At 34.4% G+C, this 20,112-nt stretch overlaps 1 protein-coding gene across 1 annotated transcript; it reads right to left on the reverse strand.

The window, feature by feature from the left end:
- Window positions 1-9,850: 9,850 nt before the first annotated feature.
- Window positions 9,851-10,360, reverse strand: LOC111876596 (leucine-rich repeat extensin-like protein 1). Its single transcript, XM_023873146.1, has one exon. It carries the CDS (start codon window positions 10,358-10,360, stop codon window positions 9,851-9,853), a length of 510 nt encoding a protein of 169 aa, XP_023728914.1.
- Between the last annotated feature and the right edge of the window lie 9,752 nt (window positions 10,361-20,112).

Here is a 20,112-nt window from a genome sequence, read left to right on the forward strand (position 1 = left end):
ATAACAATCTCAAATCCTCCTTGTAATGACTTTAGAAAACTTAGAGTCACAAGTGTCACTCCTCTAATGGCTTACAAACACCAAGAGCAAGAGGATGAAGAATGAGGAGAGAGGAGGCTGCCCAAAACGTGTGAAAACCCTAATCAACAAGTTCACAACGTTTTTGAGCCTTAAGGGTCCTTTAAATAGTGAGGCTATTAGGGTTATCTAACAAGGAAACCCTAATTTGGATGCTTAGGCCCTAAGCAACCCATGGACTCCTTCCTTAAAGGCCTAGGATGATTTCTAATGGGTTTCCCCATAGAATTCGTCCACCCCTTTAATATGGAGTCCATTAGCTCAATATTCAACTATCATGCGATTGACAGTTCTAATCCTTAAAGTTTAATTAATGTCTTTTAGCCACAAAATTAATTCCTAATTAATTATTGACTAATATTAATTAAAAAATATGATTTATCCTTTAATATATTATTCTCATAATATATTAATAAATCATAATTAATCCTTTCTCTCTATAATTCATCCTATCAAGTTGCTTTGGTGAAGGCAACCCAAAAGGACCATGCACCATCGGGTCAAGTACATACCAAAACAGTTATGGACTCAGACACTAATCCAACAGTCTCTCACTTGGATAAGTCTAATAACTATTCTACGTATGACTTCAGATCCTGATCTGCAATCGTAGCTTTCCAAAGCCGCTGTCAACTCTGGTCTTATCAGATGCACGTGTCCTTTAGATAAGGGATCATATATTCCTCCATTCTAGATATCGTATAGATATGAGACATGAACTTAATCATTCTCTCTCTATACTATTTCCTGACTTCTGATTTATGACGACTGACAACAGACTACAATTGAACCATCAATTTTGTCCCGGCTTGGCCAAGCGCTTAAGTGCCATCACTAAATCATCGAGGGGCCCAAAGATATCGCTTTTATCCTACTTTGGATAAAAGGAACGGATAAACTTTGAGTCAATGCTTGCTTGCACTCACTTACCGAATCACACACAACAATATGTTTTATAACACCAAGTTACTGGTGCGTTTACATATTATCAATGTGCAACCGACTCGTAAGATACAACTCACACATGTCGGTTTCAAGAATATAAGATGTTATCGTCTCACCAATCACTCATGATAAAATCCATGAAGTGATCCAAGTGAGCGTGGGTTTAATCCAATGCTCAAATCATATTCATAAGCACTCATGAACATTGCAACAAACATTTGCTTATGTCTAATACACTTTAGATAATCCACACACCAATTCACGACAGTCTTCATTCGTACCTACTTCCAACATACGAATGACTGTGGCCCGTTCGAATAATTTGACTATTCTGAACCAATTAAATTATTCAGGAAGTCAAAACATGCAAATTGAAACACAAGAATAATACTAATCCCATATGGCCTCAAACCTTTGAGTATAAATAAAACACCTTTTATTTATCACCATATTGATTACTCATTATTTGTTGTTTCGGGTAATCAACTTCTTATTTGAATTATAACTATACTTGTCCCATGCTCTTAGCATGCACACAATATTTACCTATGGTCCTTACTTTGTGAAATAGGTCAAATGAACACATTTCCAATCACACTCATTTCACAACTCCTAATCCTTTTCACAAGTGAAAGAATATCAAATTCTTCCCACTTATAGAATATGCTAGATTCTAACATTTTTTGCAATGATCCTTTCGTAATGTCATAGCATAAAAGTCACAGTGACTATTGCCAATGAAATTACAAAGTCCTCTATCTGAGATTGTTACAATACAATTCCATAGACGTGATGTCTCTCACTCAAAGTACATTCCTTTGAACATTCTTTTGCATAAAATTTTCTAATCTAGACATAGACTCTCAATATCCAAATCCCAATATGGAAACATTTCCATATTTGCCATACGACAACTCATTCTTAATAGAATCTTATCTATTCATAATAATGTCGATATGGTCCATCCAATACTATACTTCCAACTACTCACAAGCGACCAATCCTCAGCGAGCTTTGGATCATCCTTTGATAGTTGTTTAATTATCTTAGTAAAAGCCGATTCTTGTCCTTTTCCCTCTAAATGCGCTAGACATTTGGAAAATTTTAGAATGGTCAAATATTATAGCACTTGCAATCGATCCTTTACCCGAAGCGTATGAGACACGACGCATAATGTCTTACATAAAGATCTGACACTTTATCAATCTTCTGCCATAATATTTTATGTGTCACATTCTCACAATTTGATTTATGAAGAGGGATACCATAATCATAATCGAAATTTAAGAACACACTATGTATCTTTGACTAAATTTATTAACATTCCACAACCTAAGCCTTTAGATTTGAAATGAAGCATAATATTCTCTCCCTTAATTATAGCAAAACAACTATTTAACCCTTATGAATTTGCAAAGTATAACTCTTGTTTTCTATAATTAATATTGCTAACTTGCAATACTAGCCTTAATAATCATACAAGCACAACATTTATGCTCCCACTATCATGATGATTATTATCAAATAAGCATAATACTTACGCTCCCACTAGCTTTGACATGATAATCCTTTATCTAAGCTTCTTAAAGTTATACACCTTTGCCTTAGATAGCTCATATGTGTGTCTAAAAAATTCAGACTAATTGCCAAATCTCACAATTCGAATCATGGAAAGGGATACCGTAACCATAATCGAATTTGAGAATACAATTTCACAATCACTATCCTTTTAAAATCTCACTTAGTGAAAGCATTTCCTCATAGTCATCTTCATGATGGAGGGAATCTTATGACACTTAGATTTAAATGGTGTATATGTTCCTATCCATGTGAATTTGTCAAAACCAAAGTTTACGACAAATTCAAATTCATATGGACCGAACCTTCTCACTCTTGATTTCTTGCCTTATGGTAACACGAGTGCTCACCATGTCTTCCAAGTAGTTAAGCAGCTCACCCTTTCCTATCAATGTACTTTTCATTTATCAAGGTGCTTTCCTTTTATGCATTCAAATGAGAACTCATAAAATTCATACGCATAATTAACTCGATTGGAACGACACAGAAACAAGATAGTGTCAACGCGATAGGTTGTAAACCTCAAGTCGTGTGCTAGTGATGTTCGATAAGGTTTATTTTGATTTGTTCTTGAACCCTTTCAAGACCATTAAGACTCCAACTGACTCCTTGACATATAAGATTCTCTTATGAATAAACATTTCTTGACAAACAAATATTCAAGAGTTAGTGTAGCTTTTATCAAGACAAAACACTTCATAAAATTGGTCTTAGTTGGTCTTTGTCTTATCCAAGACATCACAATCTTTCACATTTGATGATTTTTATAATCCTTCTTAAGACTTGTCACTCAATGTCACAATCTTAACTCTAAGACTTGTTTTGGAATGAAGTATGATTGACTTCTTGATTTTACATTTCTTCAATTCTTAATTCCTCTTCTCAGACATAAAATTGTACTAAGACTCACTTAGAGGATCAATTGATATATGGTTCTTAATCATTAATACCTATCATAAAACATAATAAAAGGTACTATCCCTTCTTCTTAGAATAGAGAAACTTTTATCTTTCTGCCTACTTGATTCTTCTTATTCGTTTTGCTATTGATTTAAACTCTTTCAATCAATTCATAATTACATTTAATCTTATAAGTATAATCATATTTAGTAAACTTTTAGTAAATCATGACGAATATCTTTGTTACTCTTGTGGTGTACTTGATCAACACACAACTTTGTGTACTCGATCTCTTAGTCCTTCACTTGACACTTTGTCAACGAACTAGTATAATTTCCAAATATGAAATTTCTCATTCATCATGCAACCAAGTTGCATGATTCCAAGAAACTCTCTCTATTTGGTAAACTCTCGACATTTCCGCAAATAACATTAAGAATCAAAACCATTATTGCTAATAATAGAAACTTTCAAACATCAATTTTTCATACATGTCATTGTAAGGATAAATAAATAATATAAAAAAAAATTATTTTATTGCGGAAAAATTTGTCCTTACAATGCAACACATCGAAAAACTATGTTAATACATATTTCTTAGCAATCTTATTCTAATTCTAAGTAGTAGCTCAAGAATCTAATCTTCAAGTAATGCGATCGAAATCCATTTCTTCATGATTAGATTCCACTCACTTCTTCCCTTAAGCTTCCTCTCTTTTCTTCGATTCTTCAAAACATCAATTGTAATCTTATCACATTATGTAATAATAATCTAGAATAAGAACTTAAAAGAGTTAGTTAATGGATTTTACCTAAAGCAGAGCCAGACGTTTTGACTCTCCCATCTCTTAGATCTGTTAGGTAAATAGGGCAGCTTCGTCTCCAATGCCCCTTCTCTTGGCAATAAAAGCAAATTGACTCTTTTGGAATAGCACATGGAACTACTTCAGACTTTGCCTTTCTCTTATGATCAAACCTTTTGATCATGGCATGCCTTTCGTTTCCGTTGCTTATATCCATAGAGGCCTGGAAGGCAGATTCACCAATCAAATTTGCTTTTCCATTGCACCAAACCATTGTTGATTCAGCAGCAATAAGCATATAGGTGAGATCTATGAGGCTCACGTCGTGGTTCATCATATATAACTCTCTTACGAACTCACTATATGAGTTATGAAGTGACTGAAGAACCCAGTCAACAGCCAGCTCCTCACAGAGAACATATCTCAACATCCTTAATCTATCAATGTGTGACTTCATCTCTAGCACTTGTGCACACAACGACTTTCCTTCTTCATGTTTACTTGCCAAAAGGGCTTGAGTGAGTTTGAAATTTTCAATCTTTCGAATTTGTGCGTGAAGGAGAATAATTGGAGGAGGTGGAGGAAGTAAAGCATGATCTCTTGTTCCTCGATCGAATCGTGGAATATCATCTTCATGTGGAAAGCTTGTTCCACAGGATTTGGGAAGACTATAGTTGTCGTACATTGACATCTACAAAACGGGAGAAAACAAATTCAAGTTAGTTGATTAATTGAGTCCTTAATAAATCACCCAAATGAGATATTAAGGCTAGGACCCAACACAATACGCTACAACCTAGAAAAGGGATGTCGTAATCTAGTTGCAGAATATTTGAAGTTAAGTGAATGACGATTCACTAATTTTCCACCATGAAAAACGAAAAACAGATTAAGTTTTAAATGCTTTGAAAAACTCCTAGATCCTTTTAGATTCATTGAACTTTTCAATGGCATGTTTAAATCTCGATATGCCCCTCGATTTGTGACTGAGATGCCGAGGATCACAAAACAGGGTGTGAATAACCATGCAAACTTACATGGTGCCCCCACATGTTACAGTCACCTATTCGATGTGCCGGTTAACCACACACGCTCCACCGAATTGTGACAAACATTGAGTCACCCTTTGCTACCTTTGCTGAGACCCATTTAGTGTGCTGGTTAACCACACACGCTCCACTAACATCTTCACAAGGGTACAAAGTGTAATTTCATGGAATTGCATCAATTCACTTTTGCCTAGAGTAACTAAGATTGGGAATTTGTAAAAACATTTAGTTACTTTTGTACTTCATTATACTTATAATGGAAGGTTTCTGTCCGATCCTACCCGTTCGGCTAACGACCCTCCACTAGTCAAGAGTGCGGTGGGTAAGAGTGGATACCCATTCAATCACCATTTTATAGGCAATTTCCTTAAACACCCCTTATAGACCAGCTTCGTGAATGAGGCCTACTGTGACAACCCGAAATTTCAATTATGTACAAACTATATCACTTCAATAGAAGTTATAGCAGTCATAGTTAATTTTCAGACTTTTTCATGTAAGTTTGAGTAATTCGGGGTTTACACTTCAGGAAATATCAGGAGAGTGGGTTCACTAGAGTTTTGTGCAACACTGTTATTCCAACACTCTATTATATAGAGGTCATTTCAGGAAAAAAAATATTTTCTGCCAAAAATATCTCAGGACTATAAATAGAATTCTGAACCAAATTCATATATTATTCGCATTTCCAACTAGAGAAAAGCCATTTTCTCTCTCACGGATCTTTGGGTTTTTATACCAAAACGTGAGTAACTCTTTCTAGTAGTGTTAGAAAGCTTTATATGTAATTATAACATGATTTAGAAGGCTAAATCACTAGATTTAGGAGTTTACTCCCCAAGGTGTTCTTGGGCGGTAAACTCCCGAAACGAAGCCTAGACTGTCCCCCGTGATATACAATTGTCTTGGACTTGTATAGGAGTGTGTTAGGGACATGAAATCAAACAAGAACCACCGAAGTTTGGGAGTTCACGGCTCAAGAGTTTCTTAGGCCGTAAACTCCAAATTCAAGCTCCAAATGGTGCTTTTAAGGCACCTAAAGCCTTGGACTTTTACCTAGACTTGTTCCCAATAAATCAAGGGCCTTAAACACATAAGAATCACCCTGCAAAGTGAGTTTATGGCCATGACATGGTTCATGGGCGATAAACTCATTAAAGGGGCACCAAAGTGTGCCTAATGCCTTCATATGCTTTAGGTAAAAGTCTAGAACCTATCCTTCATATACAAGAGACTTGAAAACAACAAGAACACCATTCCAAGGGAGTTTACGGTCGTAAACTCCAAAGGAAATGGCCTTGGGGCCGTAAACTCCTCTAGGGAGTGTTTCTAGACCTTAAACCCTTCCAAGAATTTAACCACCAAGTTGGAATAATTCTAGGAATCATTTGGGACTTCAAAACACACAATACACCCATGGTTGGGAGTTTACGGCCGTAAACTCAAGAGTTTACAACCGTAAACTCCATGTGTGATGGTATATGGGGAGTAAACTCATATATGGGGTCCTTTGGAACCCTAAACACAAGTGCCTTGTCCCACAATAGCTTAGATGCAATCCTTAAGGCTTAAAACACTTATATAAAGTGTTTATTATGTCTAGGATGTCTTAACATTATCAATTAGTAATTTGAGACTAATTGAGTGCATATATGTGTGATTATATGTTCATTAGGATTGTAGTGTGTGTACAAGTCCTCACTTGACACCTAGCAATCCTACACCGTCTAGTTCATCCAAACCACCAACTACAGGTGAGTTCATACCCCTTATCAATGTTTTAAATGACTTTAAATGCTTTAAAAAGGGGGGGGGGGGGAATACAAGTAGAAACAAACATGTTATTAAATCTTTGATATGTATTCTATAACTGTGTTTGTCATTTAACATATTTCACATACTACAAAATGTGATGCATGAAATGGTTTTAAATCTTAAAGATACCTTGTTATCAAATGTTTTACTTTTGAAAATGCTTATTAAAATGACATCAAGTCATTGTTAATTATTGTTCAAAACCCATAAGATGTCTCACAAAACCATTTTACATTCTTGAACTAAACTATGCATATACACTTATATTCTTATATATGTATTGATGTTATAGTTTACATCTTTCATTTAGTTTCTCACACCCTTGAGTAGTAAGAGTGTATAAACCTACTTGAACAACTAATTACCATTCAGTAAATTATCATAGGGATAATTTGAAGATATCAAACATTATTCCTATTACAAGGAATTACACAAGAGTCAGTTCATTCATGAGTCTATACTAGTACATTACCTGATACATGAGTACATATACAGATGCTTACATGATACATGAATATGTTTACATATGCTTACCTGTTACATGAACACACTTACATGAATACCATACAAGAACACTTTTACATAGGTGCATTATCCTGTATTCACTTACCTGGATACTTGTACTTAGAACTACGAGGATGATTTATTAGTACTTTCTGTGTAAATTATCTTTCCTATCCCGGTTCAATGGGATATCTCGGCGGGACTTACCATTCCGAACCCCACTGATTAGCACCAGTGGTCGATGACCATCTACGAAGGTCTAAGCTTACTACTTATACTAGGTAGATCGATAACCGGGGCTAACCCTTCCACCCACCTGCTGCTACTATAGAGGACAAGTGGACAATCTTCGATTGTTCATAAGTTTATACCTTTCGCTTATTGCGATGTTGTGTTACTCCTAGTACCCAGCGATGACACTTACATTAATACTTTTTCTGGACAATCTTCGGATGTTTATTCGCAAGATAGATTGCATTTTGGAATAAAAGTTCTAAATATACTATTTTTTTTTATATTTCCATCACAAAAAATTATTTAATATCTTTTTTATTTTAGCTAAAATGTACCTTAGTGAGTAGTGATAGAACCATTTATTGTGCAAGATAACCTTCTTACCCCACGACCGAAGGCACCTACCTCTATTGTTCTCAATAATAGCAACATACTTTATAAAAAAAGTTAGCAACATACTTGATTTAAAAAAAATACGCATTGTAATAAGTAGGTTGCTTAAAATGAATGAATTTGTAGATTTATTTGAGGTAAAGAAAATGAGAGCACATGAAAGACATATTTTGCAAAGGAAATATCAAACATGTATGTAGAGCTTTCCGCAATAAACCATTATGAGTTTCTAAATTTCACTAAATGTAATTATTTTAGTGTATTTATCCATATTTCTTCCAAAAAAATATTAGGTTTACCTATGAATTGATCACTTCTGTCTACCGCGCCTCACGGCGGCATACCCTCTAGTTCCCATTAAACCCAACTATGAGTCCATATAAAATGACGTCTTTTTCCCCTTGATGGGCAAGTCGAAATGCAAGCCACACACCAAAACTTAATTTCAATTTATTTTTCTGTTGGTCGGCAAGTCACACACACCGTTAAGTCTTTATTCTCTAACCTAATTTTATTTATCAATTTATTATAATACTAGGTGTGAGTCACGTGTATTACACAGATTGATTTTAAAAAAGATTAAACATTAAATTAAAATGTAAATAAAAAATATTTTTTAATTTACAACTTTTAAAATAATAAAGGAAGAAAAACATATTTATTGGAATTTAATATCATATATATCATATTTAGTATTTTACATATATAAGTATATGACTTTAATTTTAAAAATTGAAACAAATCAAAATTTGAGAAGTGCATAATATTTATTTCAAAAAAACCACAAAATGACAAGTGTCAAAATTAATGAGAGATTAATATGTGGCAAAAATCCTTCATTTGTTAAGGGGGATTAACGAAATTTTCTTATATATAAAAAGAATTATTATATATAAAAAGAATTATATTTAGGGCCCGTTTTTATTTTTCAAATCCTCAAAATCAATAGGGAGCCTTGATAGTCTACATTATCACCTATTAAGAAATCTAAAGTTCCATTGGCGCAGTAAACACATTATCACACAATTCCAGTTTATTCATCGACGTCATGAGAAGACATTGATCTTTGTAGAGCATGCGAGCGGTGAAAAGCAAAAGGCAGACATTTTGACAAAAACCCTACAAAGGGTAATGTTCTTGGAGATTCGAGAGCTTATGGGTTTTGAAGAACAAAACGCAGTCGTTTATGATGTTGGGTTGATTGGGAGAGACTAATGATTTGAAGTTGAAATCCACTGAGAAAAACAAGTTCGCAGATTTCTCCCAAGTGAACATTCAATTTCAAAGTCTCAATATACCCAAATCAATTGAAGAAATTGAAGTATTAACTAGTCGCACGTTACATCCGAAAAATACCTAAAATATAAATGCTTTTTTTTTGGTAATATGTTTCAATAATAATAATTGATATGTCATTTTAACAACCCATAACAATTACAAATGATATAATAACCAAAACCAAAAAAGTATATTCTCTACATTTGTCTAGAAACGAAATCCATAGATTAAACGATGTACGACCAATGCGGCCTAAATGGAAAGATTAGACGTTCACACAGGAACTTGAAGTGTAACATGAACCACGACCAACAGCCATAAAACCCAGAAAAACCCTACGCACAAAGAACAAGCCTTTGAATCATAAACGTAGTACGGATATGGATAACTTGTTTGTCCAGAATCACCACCAGCGGAAGGAAAGTACACGAATCGTGGAGGTGGTGGACTGGTTTTCTTTCCACCCACTGAGGTATATGCTGGTGGTGGAGTCGACTTTGTCAGAGGCGGTGCTATAGATAGCGGTGAATCAAAATAGTAAAATCGTGGCGGTGGCGGAGCATGTTGGACCAGAGAAGGTGACGGTGGCGGCCTGGATGCAACAGCAGGGGGAGTTGGAGAGGGTGGTGGCTTGGAGACAGACGGAGGAGATGAACAAACGGCAGGGCAGGTGTTGCACTCACTAACGCATAGCAAACCGGTAAAGTCGTCATCAGCTGCTGCTAGTGCAGCGAATATGATGACGAAACAAAAGCGTTTGCTTGAGAAAAAGAGTTGTTCCATATGCATGAATTGTTGTAGTTTTGCATAAGGCTGAAGGAACGTTACTTTAGAAACTTGTGATGCTTTCCTGGTTCGTGACTTTATAGACGTTTTAGAGAACAATAGTAGCTCCTTTTACTTGAAGGGTAAGCGACACTAAAGTGACTAATATATGACTAATACTTGTTTAAATATGTATCGTGTATTCGACTAATTCAAGGTTAAGTGATTAGTTTTTTTCTTTCACCCAATCCCCCAAGGATAACTAATATCTTTCTTAGTTAATTACATGTTTATTCAATCATTTTCGTTTGCATATGTATGGAAAAAATAGCGTTATATCATATATGTGACGACTTTAGCTTTTTGAAACAAAAGATTTTACTGGTATTATTTTGATGGTTTGAAATTTGGTAACATAATTCATGTCATATGTATAAATTAGTAAATAAATAATTAACTTTATACATAAATAAACAGTTATCTTGTATCATGTTATGTTATAAAACAATTATCTTGGATCACGTTATGTGTAACAAGTTTTGGGTATCATCTAAGCATTTTATTTATTTTTATTTTTTACTAGTTGTGAGACCCGTGTATTACACGGGTTTATTAAAAATAAAAATTTATCTTGTATCATGTTATGTTATAAAACAATTATCTTGGATCACGTTATGTGTAACAAGTTTTGGGTATCATCTAAGCATTTTATTTATTTTTATTTTTTACTAGTTGTGAGACCCGTGTATTACACGGGTTTATTAAAAATAAAAATTTAATATCAATATTTAAACATTAAATATTTTATACAATAATACTTTTACATATCATAATGTAATCTTTTCAAACATTTATAAAAAAAATCAAATCTTATTTAGAGCATTTATGAGACTTTATTATCAAATTAATAAAATGATTCTCTTCTTTATTTGAAATTTTATTTTAAAAAATAGAAATTCTCAAAAAATGACGTGAAAAATAATAATTCTAAAACTCTCACAAAATTACATGTGACAAAACTCTTGAAAATTTGAAAAGTGATAAAAAAAAATCTTTATTTATTAAGTAGGATTCAGGGTTAACTTAAAACATCGAACAAAACCTAGTAATATAACAAGGATTACCGATAAAATAAATGTCATTGCCGACTATGGCCACGAATTCACATCACATTTCAAGTCGTTTTTTGTGATGATATAAAGCGTATGTGTACTCCGTTATAATTGAATGACAAAGAATATATCAATAAAAAAAATAAAGTTTCTATCCTCATTGCTACAAATTTTCTTTTTGTCTTTGTTGAAAAAGAAAAATATAGATTCCAAAATTGGACGAAAATGAGATCTTTAAGTTTGGTTCCTCCTCCTTTTGCAAATTGTGGTTATGAGTAACATTTAATTCTTCTATTTTATGATACCTTTCTCTATGGACAATCCACATTTGTTTAATAAAGCTAAATATTGTGAAAAATACAATTACTTACCTATTAAATACATGTTATAAAATATAATAATATCATTGTTATTAACTATTCTCTCTAGGGCTTTTACTTTGAGTTCTGCATGAAAATAAATATAATTATCAATTTGTTGTTATTTTGAACCTATTCCTATAATTAATTAATTTAAATAAAAATCTATTAAAATATATTATATTAACGGTTTCTACTCGTATTTTCTATGTCAACAGAACTTAATATAATTTTATATTTGGTGATAATTTTAACTACAATAACTTGCCTGGCATCTTTTAATTTTGATATGTATGATTTATTTAAATATTAACCATTATATTCAAAGTAACCTAATATATTGTTTAATTTACGTTAGCTAAATTTAACTATTATTTTTTTAATTTTGTTATGTTAGATCATGAGTTTTAATATAGGTGTATTATATTAAACTACTAGTGTTGTTTTGAGATAAAGTAATATAATTTTATATTATTCTTGATAATTGAGTTCGTTTCATTAAATATGGTCCTACATTTAATTCCTACTTATCTTTTTATCATATAAAATTTTGACATGTGTCATATTTAATGACACATTTAATATAATTGATAATATTTTTGTTCATTTATTACCATTTAACATTGGTAGGAGGATTTTTAGTTTTTCTTTACTAAATCATGACCATGTTCTTGGTTATTCTAAGATTTTAGCAAATAATGACCGTGTTCTTGAAGCTACTACTATATTTGTAAAAATTGGTATTTTGCTGTATTTGTAAAAATTGGTATTTTGCTATATTTGTATAAATATGGTGTTGATGTGGTTATTTTTCAGTGATATATTTGTACTAATTGGTATTTTCCTATATTTGTATTAATATGGTATTGGTGTGGTTCTTTTTATTTTTAAAATATTAGATTTCTGGGATGTAATAGCACTTTAGAATTCTAAGAATCGTGATAAATACTTTTAAATTTAAGTATTTAGGTGGTACTACCGAATCTTCAGTTGGATAAGACTCAGCAGATTAGAGAAACCCAGAAGAGAGAATGAGAGGATATATTTTCGTATGTACCAGAAAATTGACCAAAACTGTTAAGTATCTTCTTTGTCTAAAAACTACCCTAAATCAATTTTATGTCTGAAAACTGCCTAAACTGTCACAAACATTTTCTAACAATCACAAACTGTCACAAATTCGGGTTTTTCTATAAGGGTCAAAACAAAATAAAAAAATCGGGTTCAATTTCAAGAATTTAGATTTCTTATGTATTTTTAACATAGCAATTAAACAAATTTGGGGTTTTCGACCCTAGCCAGGGGCTCTGCCTTTTGGACCCTGCTAGAGGCAGTCGCCCCATGAACCTTGCTTCCAGGGGCGTTGCCCCAAAACCTCCCGTTCATTCATGGGTTTCGCCCCTAAATGATAATCTACTTTGAATCTTCAACAAACTTAAACAAATGTGCACTTCACACCTCCCTTATCTGTTTAATGTTTATCAAGATTGTATTTGTTCAACAAGTTAATCCATTACACTTAAATACACATTGGTAATAAAAACAACCTATATAAACAATAATAATAAAAAAAGGACAACACGTAAGTGGAACCTTTACAAGAACAAAAAACAACAAACCAAAAGGATGGAGAACATGAGAACACAATCCCTAAAAAATTGAGTGCCCAAACAACAAACCAAAATTGGATACTTGAAACAAAAGGGTAACATCACATGTTTATCTTAATACCAGTCCATTAAATCTAAATCAGGATAATGGTTTGCAACACACCAACAAATACTTTAGCTATATTGCATATGCAATTAGGAATAGCTTGTCAAGTACTCTTTTACCTGGGATCATCATGAATGGAATATTATCCAACAAATGCATCTAAAATCGTTATCAAAGATAGAAATTTCCAATTAAGGGCATATTATGATATATAAAACCAAACGTTAATAGAACCGTATTATGGGCGGCCACATACTGTTTGATTCGAAATTTTTGAGTGACCTCAACACCAAAACCATCACCATCTTCAGAGGATATGAACTTCATTTTCAAGGGAAAACATCTTATTAAGTGTAAGGTATTAATAACGAGTATAGTGATGTCTAGTAATTTTAAGGTTGAATACCCATTAGTCTTGTAAACACAACAAAATGAAATACTAAAGGAGCTTTCTATTCATGTCCTCGAGCCCACTTTACACAACATCACAACATCAATGTTTAAACCAATATTCATAACTCAACACTATATCAAACTCCTTGATATCAGTTCATCTCTAAATTGTCGAATCTCCTAGATAAATATACTTTAATTTTGAAAGGTAAGTGTAACATCCTAAAAATTAAGACTATGTTTTTAAATTAATAAAGTAAATAAATGAAAGATTATTTATATGATTAAATCATTAAATAATAACCATATCATAAATGAGATGAAGTTTGGAAGGTAAGAAGTGAAATTAATAATATTTTTGAAAGTTAAAGGGTCAAAAGTGTTAAGTTGGCAAAGTAAGTTTGACGAAAGGGTTGAGCCGCTTAATGAAATATGGACCACCAAGTCTATAAAATGTATGAAGAAGAGCTTATTATATCATACCTACAATTAAAATCATAAAGATTGAAGTTTGGTGGGTTTTGACCAAAACAAGTAAACTTAAGGGACTAAATGTGAAAATGCGGGGGCAATAAGATGCACACACTCCCCACTCTCTCTTCCAAACGTGATTTGCAACCAAGAAACTCTTTAATGGCGATTTTTGTCCTCAAGAGATTCTTGGGTTCGATTGAAGTGGAGATTGGTACTTCCAAGCAAAGAAACGAAGAAATAAAGGCTCTCAATGTATCATTTATTCCCCTATTAGCCTAGAAATCGATTTCATGATGTGGGAAAAACCCCAAGGCGATTTTTGTTTGATTCATTAATTGTGGTTTTGGTTTCTAACCTACCTTGAGTTGTTGAAAAAATGCCTTCTCTTTCTCTTCTACAATCTATAGCAAACTAATTCTCTTTTTCATTGTTGCAGCATACAATTAATTCTTCTTTAGTACCTACTTCTAAGGGAGCAACAACAAGTATTTTCGTTTTGTCTTGATGCTTTTTAGATATAGTTCAAGATTTCCTTGGAGGTGACGCGCCAGTTCTGTTGAAAAGAGGCTTGTTGTACTACTGATTTTTCATGTAACCCAATGGTAGACAGTTAAACTATTTGCTTACTAAGGCAAATGTATTCTGGAAGGCTTCATCATTTATGTTTATATTACAATTCTTAAATGAATGCGAGGTGTGCTCCTACTGAAAAGTAGGATGGACCTCTGGGGTCTTAGCAAGAAACTTAGATTGCTTAAATGATAGATGTGGTGCTTGGGCCACAAACAAGCCTACATGCCCTCAAATATGTATTGATTTCTTCATGGTCATACACTCATGTGATTGAAGTTTTCCATATAATTGGTACAAATAAAATTGCTTGATGTTGTAATTGCTTTATATGATAATTTTGTCCATGGTCCAAGGTTTCCCTAGAATATTTAAAACATCAAGATTTGTTTCATCATTTGACTTAACTATTCAAGTATTGGAAAGTTCTGAAAATCTCTAAAATTAGGTCATCATTCACGGGGAACACACTTTGTTATAGAAGTGATGTAATGAATTCCACACTCTTAATGCAAATAAAGTTTTATAATTAGAAATGCATACGGAATAACACTAGTTTCCGATGGATGTAGATCGTTAACAAACGAATGTTGTTCACAATACATAAGCGATGATTTATATAATGACAATAATATTGATGTATTCAATATTTTTTTATGTACAAATAACAATCTAAATGGATAGACCACAAGAAAACGATTATGTTGATATAAAGAACGTCGAACATGGAGATCGTACATAAAAATTATGATCATTTAACGAAAACAAATTAGTAATATAACTGATTTTCCCATAAATGAACTTTAAATTGATTCGTAGGGATAGCTATGCATTTCGTTAAGTATTTTTTAACACATTTTTGGAACCAGACAATACTCTAATATTTGATTACACTTTCGAAAATTTTGAACCTAGAACTTATAGTACTTTCACGAAAACCATCGAATTACAGCAACCGAATAAATACCGAATAAAAACATCAAATGTGATTTTGACATAGTTAAGTTATTCGTTAAGTAAATATTCTTACATATTTCAAATCCCATTTATGGTACATCTGAATGGTGTTTTCGGAAAATTTGGGAGATGTCGTTTTTTGTCGAACTTTGGCATGCGGATCGAGAAGATATCACATGTCACCATGTAAATGGTGACACTTTTCAAGCTTGTGATGGAGTGTCACACCCCCTGATGAGGTGGATGAACATGCCGGGCTATGCAACTTTGTTCCTTCATCACAGATAAACTACATATATAGCATAAGTACTGTAGAGTCCAAATATCTTGTAACATGTCGAAGTCTGTGTAATAAATAGTTTCGTATGTTTCCTTATGTATTTGCTAAGGCATCATTTTGACGAAGCTGAATGTCTAGCCTTAGTCTTTTTTGTACTTTCAGCCTCTTATAAATAGGAGCCAAACATAGAGTTGATAGTAGAGTTTTCCCATCATTTACTATCAGTTTTTGTACTCTTGTTCTCTGAAAGTAGTATGAGCTAAACCATATCTTATTTACTTCTTGTGTTCAACTTTTACTTTGATTTGATTCTCGTACTTGATTAAACACTTCTACAATTAGTATCAGAGCAGGAATCAATACTGCGGAGATCTGATTTTCAATTAAATTTCTAGTGTTTGAGTCGCGAATTTTTCTCAAAAGTTTCCGCACTGTTTGGTTCTGAAAATCATCTCTGATCCATAGTTTTGATTTGATTTTGTGTGTGAATTCTGTAATTGAGTAATCGATTTTGAGTTTCTGATCAATTGATTCATTCAATTTCAAATTTCTTCAACTTCTTCTAAAAAATCTCATTCGTACATTAATGGCGAATTTCTACATGAACACGATGACTTCATTTTCTCATTTGTTGGGATCTTCTACGAAGATTCCTATGTTGATTCCAGAGTACTATGATCAATAGGCTGGTCGAATGGAGGTTTACTTGAACGGATTGGACGAGGAACTCTAGAGCTGCATTACAGGAATCTCTCAACCTCCATCGAATGTTCAAAATATTGGATCTTCTGGATCAACACATGCAGTTACTGATCAATCCACCAAGCTGAAGAACAATGAAAAGCGTTGTTTGAGAGAATTGTGAGGTGCGTTGCCACCTGTTGTTTAAAATTACGTCCGTGGTTGTAAAACTGCAAAGGAAATTTGGAACACACTTAAGGAAAAGTATAAGGGAAGCAAGAAAACGAAGATAAATTCTGTTAAGAAGTGTCTTGTGGAGCTGAAAGAGTTCAAACAAAAAGAGAATGAAACGATTGAAGTTTACTATGACCGTCTAAATGAATTAATATGTAGATGTAATCCTTATGGAATCACAAGGTCATCAATGGAGTTCAATCTCACTTTTGTGATGGGACTTCGTAAGGAATGGAGAAGTGTTAGCACGATGGTGAAGAATGTAACAAACCAAATTTTACAAAGGAATTTTTTTTCGTTTTAATTAATCAAACTGATTACACATTCCATAGGTTTTCAAAACATTCGTTTCCAATTCACATTTATTACATCATTGTTGTCTTTTTTGAAAACATCAGAGAGTCCCAAAACATCTAAAAAGGGAGGTAGAGTACACGCCATGTCATCACGCCTTGCCTTTGCCCTTACGCTCCGAAGTACCTGCAACAATTAACAACCTGTAAGCGAAATGCTTAGTGAGTTTCCCAGAGAATACCACACATAATCCACACATCACATATCCTGATAGCCATAAAAGCTACACACATAACACATAAGCCATGCTTACATAAAATCTATAATAGTGCCCTGGGCTACCCCACATGCTCTTTACCTAGGACTGCCATGGGCTACCACAGATGGTCTTACATCCAATGCCATGGGCTGCCCCACATGGTCTTCACCTAGGACTACCATGGGCTATCCCACATGGTCTTACATCCAATGCTACGGGCTCCCCACGGGGTCTTCATACAACATGCAATCACACATCATAGCAAGAACATAATATCTATCACATTTACCGTAATCACATAATGGGCCGGTCTTGGTGCCTAAGACCCATAGGTATGGTGAGAAGACTCACCTGATACGAATGCTGAACTAACAGTTTTCGACTGAATGTACCCCACAAGCTACTCCAACTCAACTGCCTAAAAAGTGACATATAATAACCAATCGTTACCCTCAAAGTCCGCCGTGGCCCACTTCGGTTAAGATCAAGTCAACAGTCCATGTTGACCCTAACTCGCCGAGTGCAACTAGCGACTTGGCGCGTTTCGAGGAAAATAGTCAACACGTCGAGTCACCTAGGTGACTCGTCAAGTTCATGAGGTTCGATTGGTAATCTAGGGCTACATGTCGAGTTTCCTCGCTTGCAACTCGACACGCCCATGAACATTCCACAGATGGGGGAAAAATCTCAATCGACTCGTCGAGTTGTTCCTTCAACTCCTTGAGTCTATGACAATCTTTATCCGACTCGCCGATTTGTTCATCCAACTCGTCGAGTTTATGGCAGAATTCATCGTGCTCGCCGAGTTGTTCATCCAACTCGTCGAGTCCATGCCTCTCTTCATATGACTCGCCGAGTCACCCTATCCGACTCGCCGAGTCCCTACATATCTGAGATCATACAGAGTCATTTGAGCCATGCAAAGCTTCCAAATTACAGATCCAAGCTTCTAAGGTATGCTTCTCACATGAAGTTGCAAAATTTATGTGCATGCAAGGCTTTTAAGCTCTCAAATAGCAATCTAAACTTAGAATAGAGTCATACACTTGAGGGGGAGGCTCATGCTAGGCACAACTAATAACTTTATGCATCTAAAGTCCAAAGGGAGTCCAGATCTGAAGTTACAACTTCAGATCTTGGCTCAAACACAAAAGCCCTTTCTTAGATTCCATGCAAAGGAGGGTTTTAGGTGGAAATGAGCCAAGGAATAGCCTAATACCTTCAGGGAGTGCTTCACAGCTGAAGATCTTGAATTCCCACGAGTTCTTTTCTTCCTTTAGCTTGCTTTCCTCAAGGGCTCCCTTCGCCAAGTCCTTCCTTCAAGCTTAAGTTCACCAAAGATCACACACACACACACAAATCAGGGTTTTGGGAGTTAAAGGGTTGTAAAAGGGGAGGCTGGGGGGAGGCTAATGGCCCCCTTAAATAGGGTGCATGGCCCCAAACTTAGGGTTTCAACTGCCAGCATCTACTCGTCGAGTACCTTCCTAGACTCGGCGAGTAGGTCATTAAACTTCGCGGGCTAACCAGCTACTACTCGACGAGTAGGGAAAGCCAACTCGTCGAGTAGGTCCTTCACAACTTGAACAATGCAATATGATTATTAGTACCTGAGGATCAGGGTGTTACAAAGAATCAACAAAGCTTCGATACTTCATATCTGAATGATTTGTATAATCAATGGAAAACTCATGAAACTGAAGTGAATGAGATGGTTGAAGAGTCGAAACTTAGTTTGGGAGGTCCTTTTGCTCTTGTTACAAAAGTTTCTGAGAGAGAAGCAATTGAGAAAGATGATTCCGATGAAGAAGTCTTTCTAATGAATTCTGATGATGAAGCAATTGATTTTTACGCGAACAACCGAGTTAAAAAGTTTTTCAAGAAACCTTTCAATCCCAAGGTGAAGCAAAGTGATGTGAAAGGAATTTTCATTAATAAGTCTTTGGGTGATGAGAAGAAGAAATTCGAGAAGAATGATGTGAAGGCAACTAAAGCCAAAATTGAGAAGAAACTTAAGGGAGATTCGGGAATTAACTGTCATTACTGCAATGGAGCAAATAATTTGGCTAATGATTGCATGCTTCGTAGGAAAGAAGAGAAAAAGAATAAGGTCAAGGACAAATCATACTATGTGGAAAAACTAGAAAAGGTACGTACAAAAGCGAGGGGGTGTCATTAGTTGCAAGAGGAGAAGGTAAGGAAGATGGCACGTATCAGATCTGGCCTTCAGGATCTGATGACGAAGAGATGCGTAATCCGACACATGGGGCTATGTTTGCATAATTTGAAGAGTATGAGGACGAAATGGTGACTGGTCATTATTTCATGACCAAATTAGGACACAAATCACCGATAACAATGAAAGTACGTTCTATACTTCAATCTTTTAACATTCCTTTACAGGCTAATGATTCTGAAATAATTACATTTGATGATATTGT

Source organism: Lactuca sativa, chromosome 5, assembly GCF_002870075.4.
Source record: "Lactuca sativa cultivar Salinas chromosome 5, Lsat_Salinas_v11, whole genome shotgun sequence".
Taxonomy (NCBI): domain Eukaryota; kingdom Viridiplantae; phylum Streptophyta; class Magnoliopsida; order Asterales; family Asteraceae; genus Lactuca; species Lactuca sativa.

What these genes read in the sequence shown, in the direction of transcription:
- LOC111876596 (XM_023873146.1), bottom strand. Translation starts at nt 10,360, where the DNA reads ATGGAACAACTCTTTTTCTCAAGCAAACGCTTTTGTTTCGTCATCATA.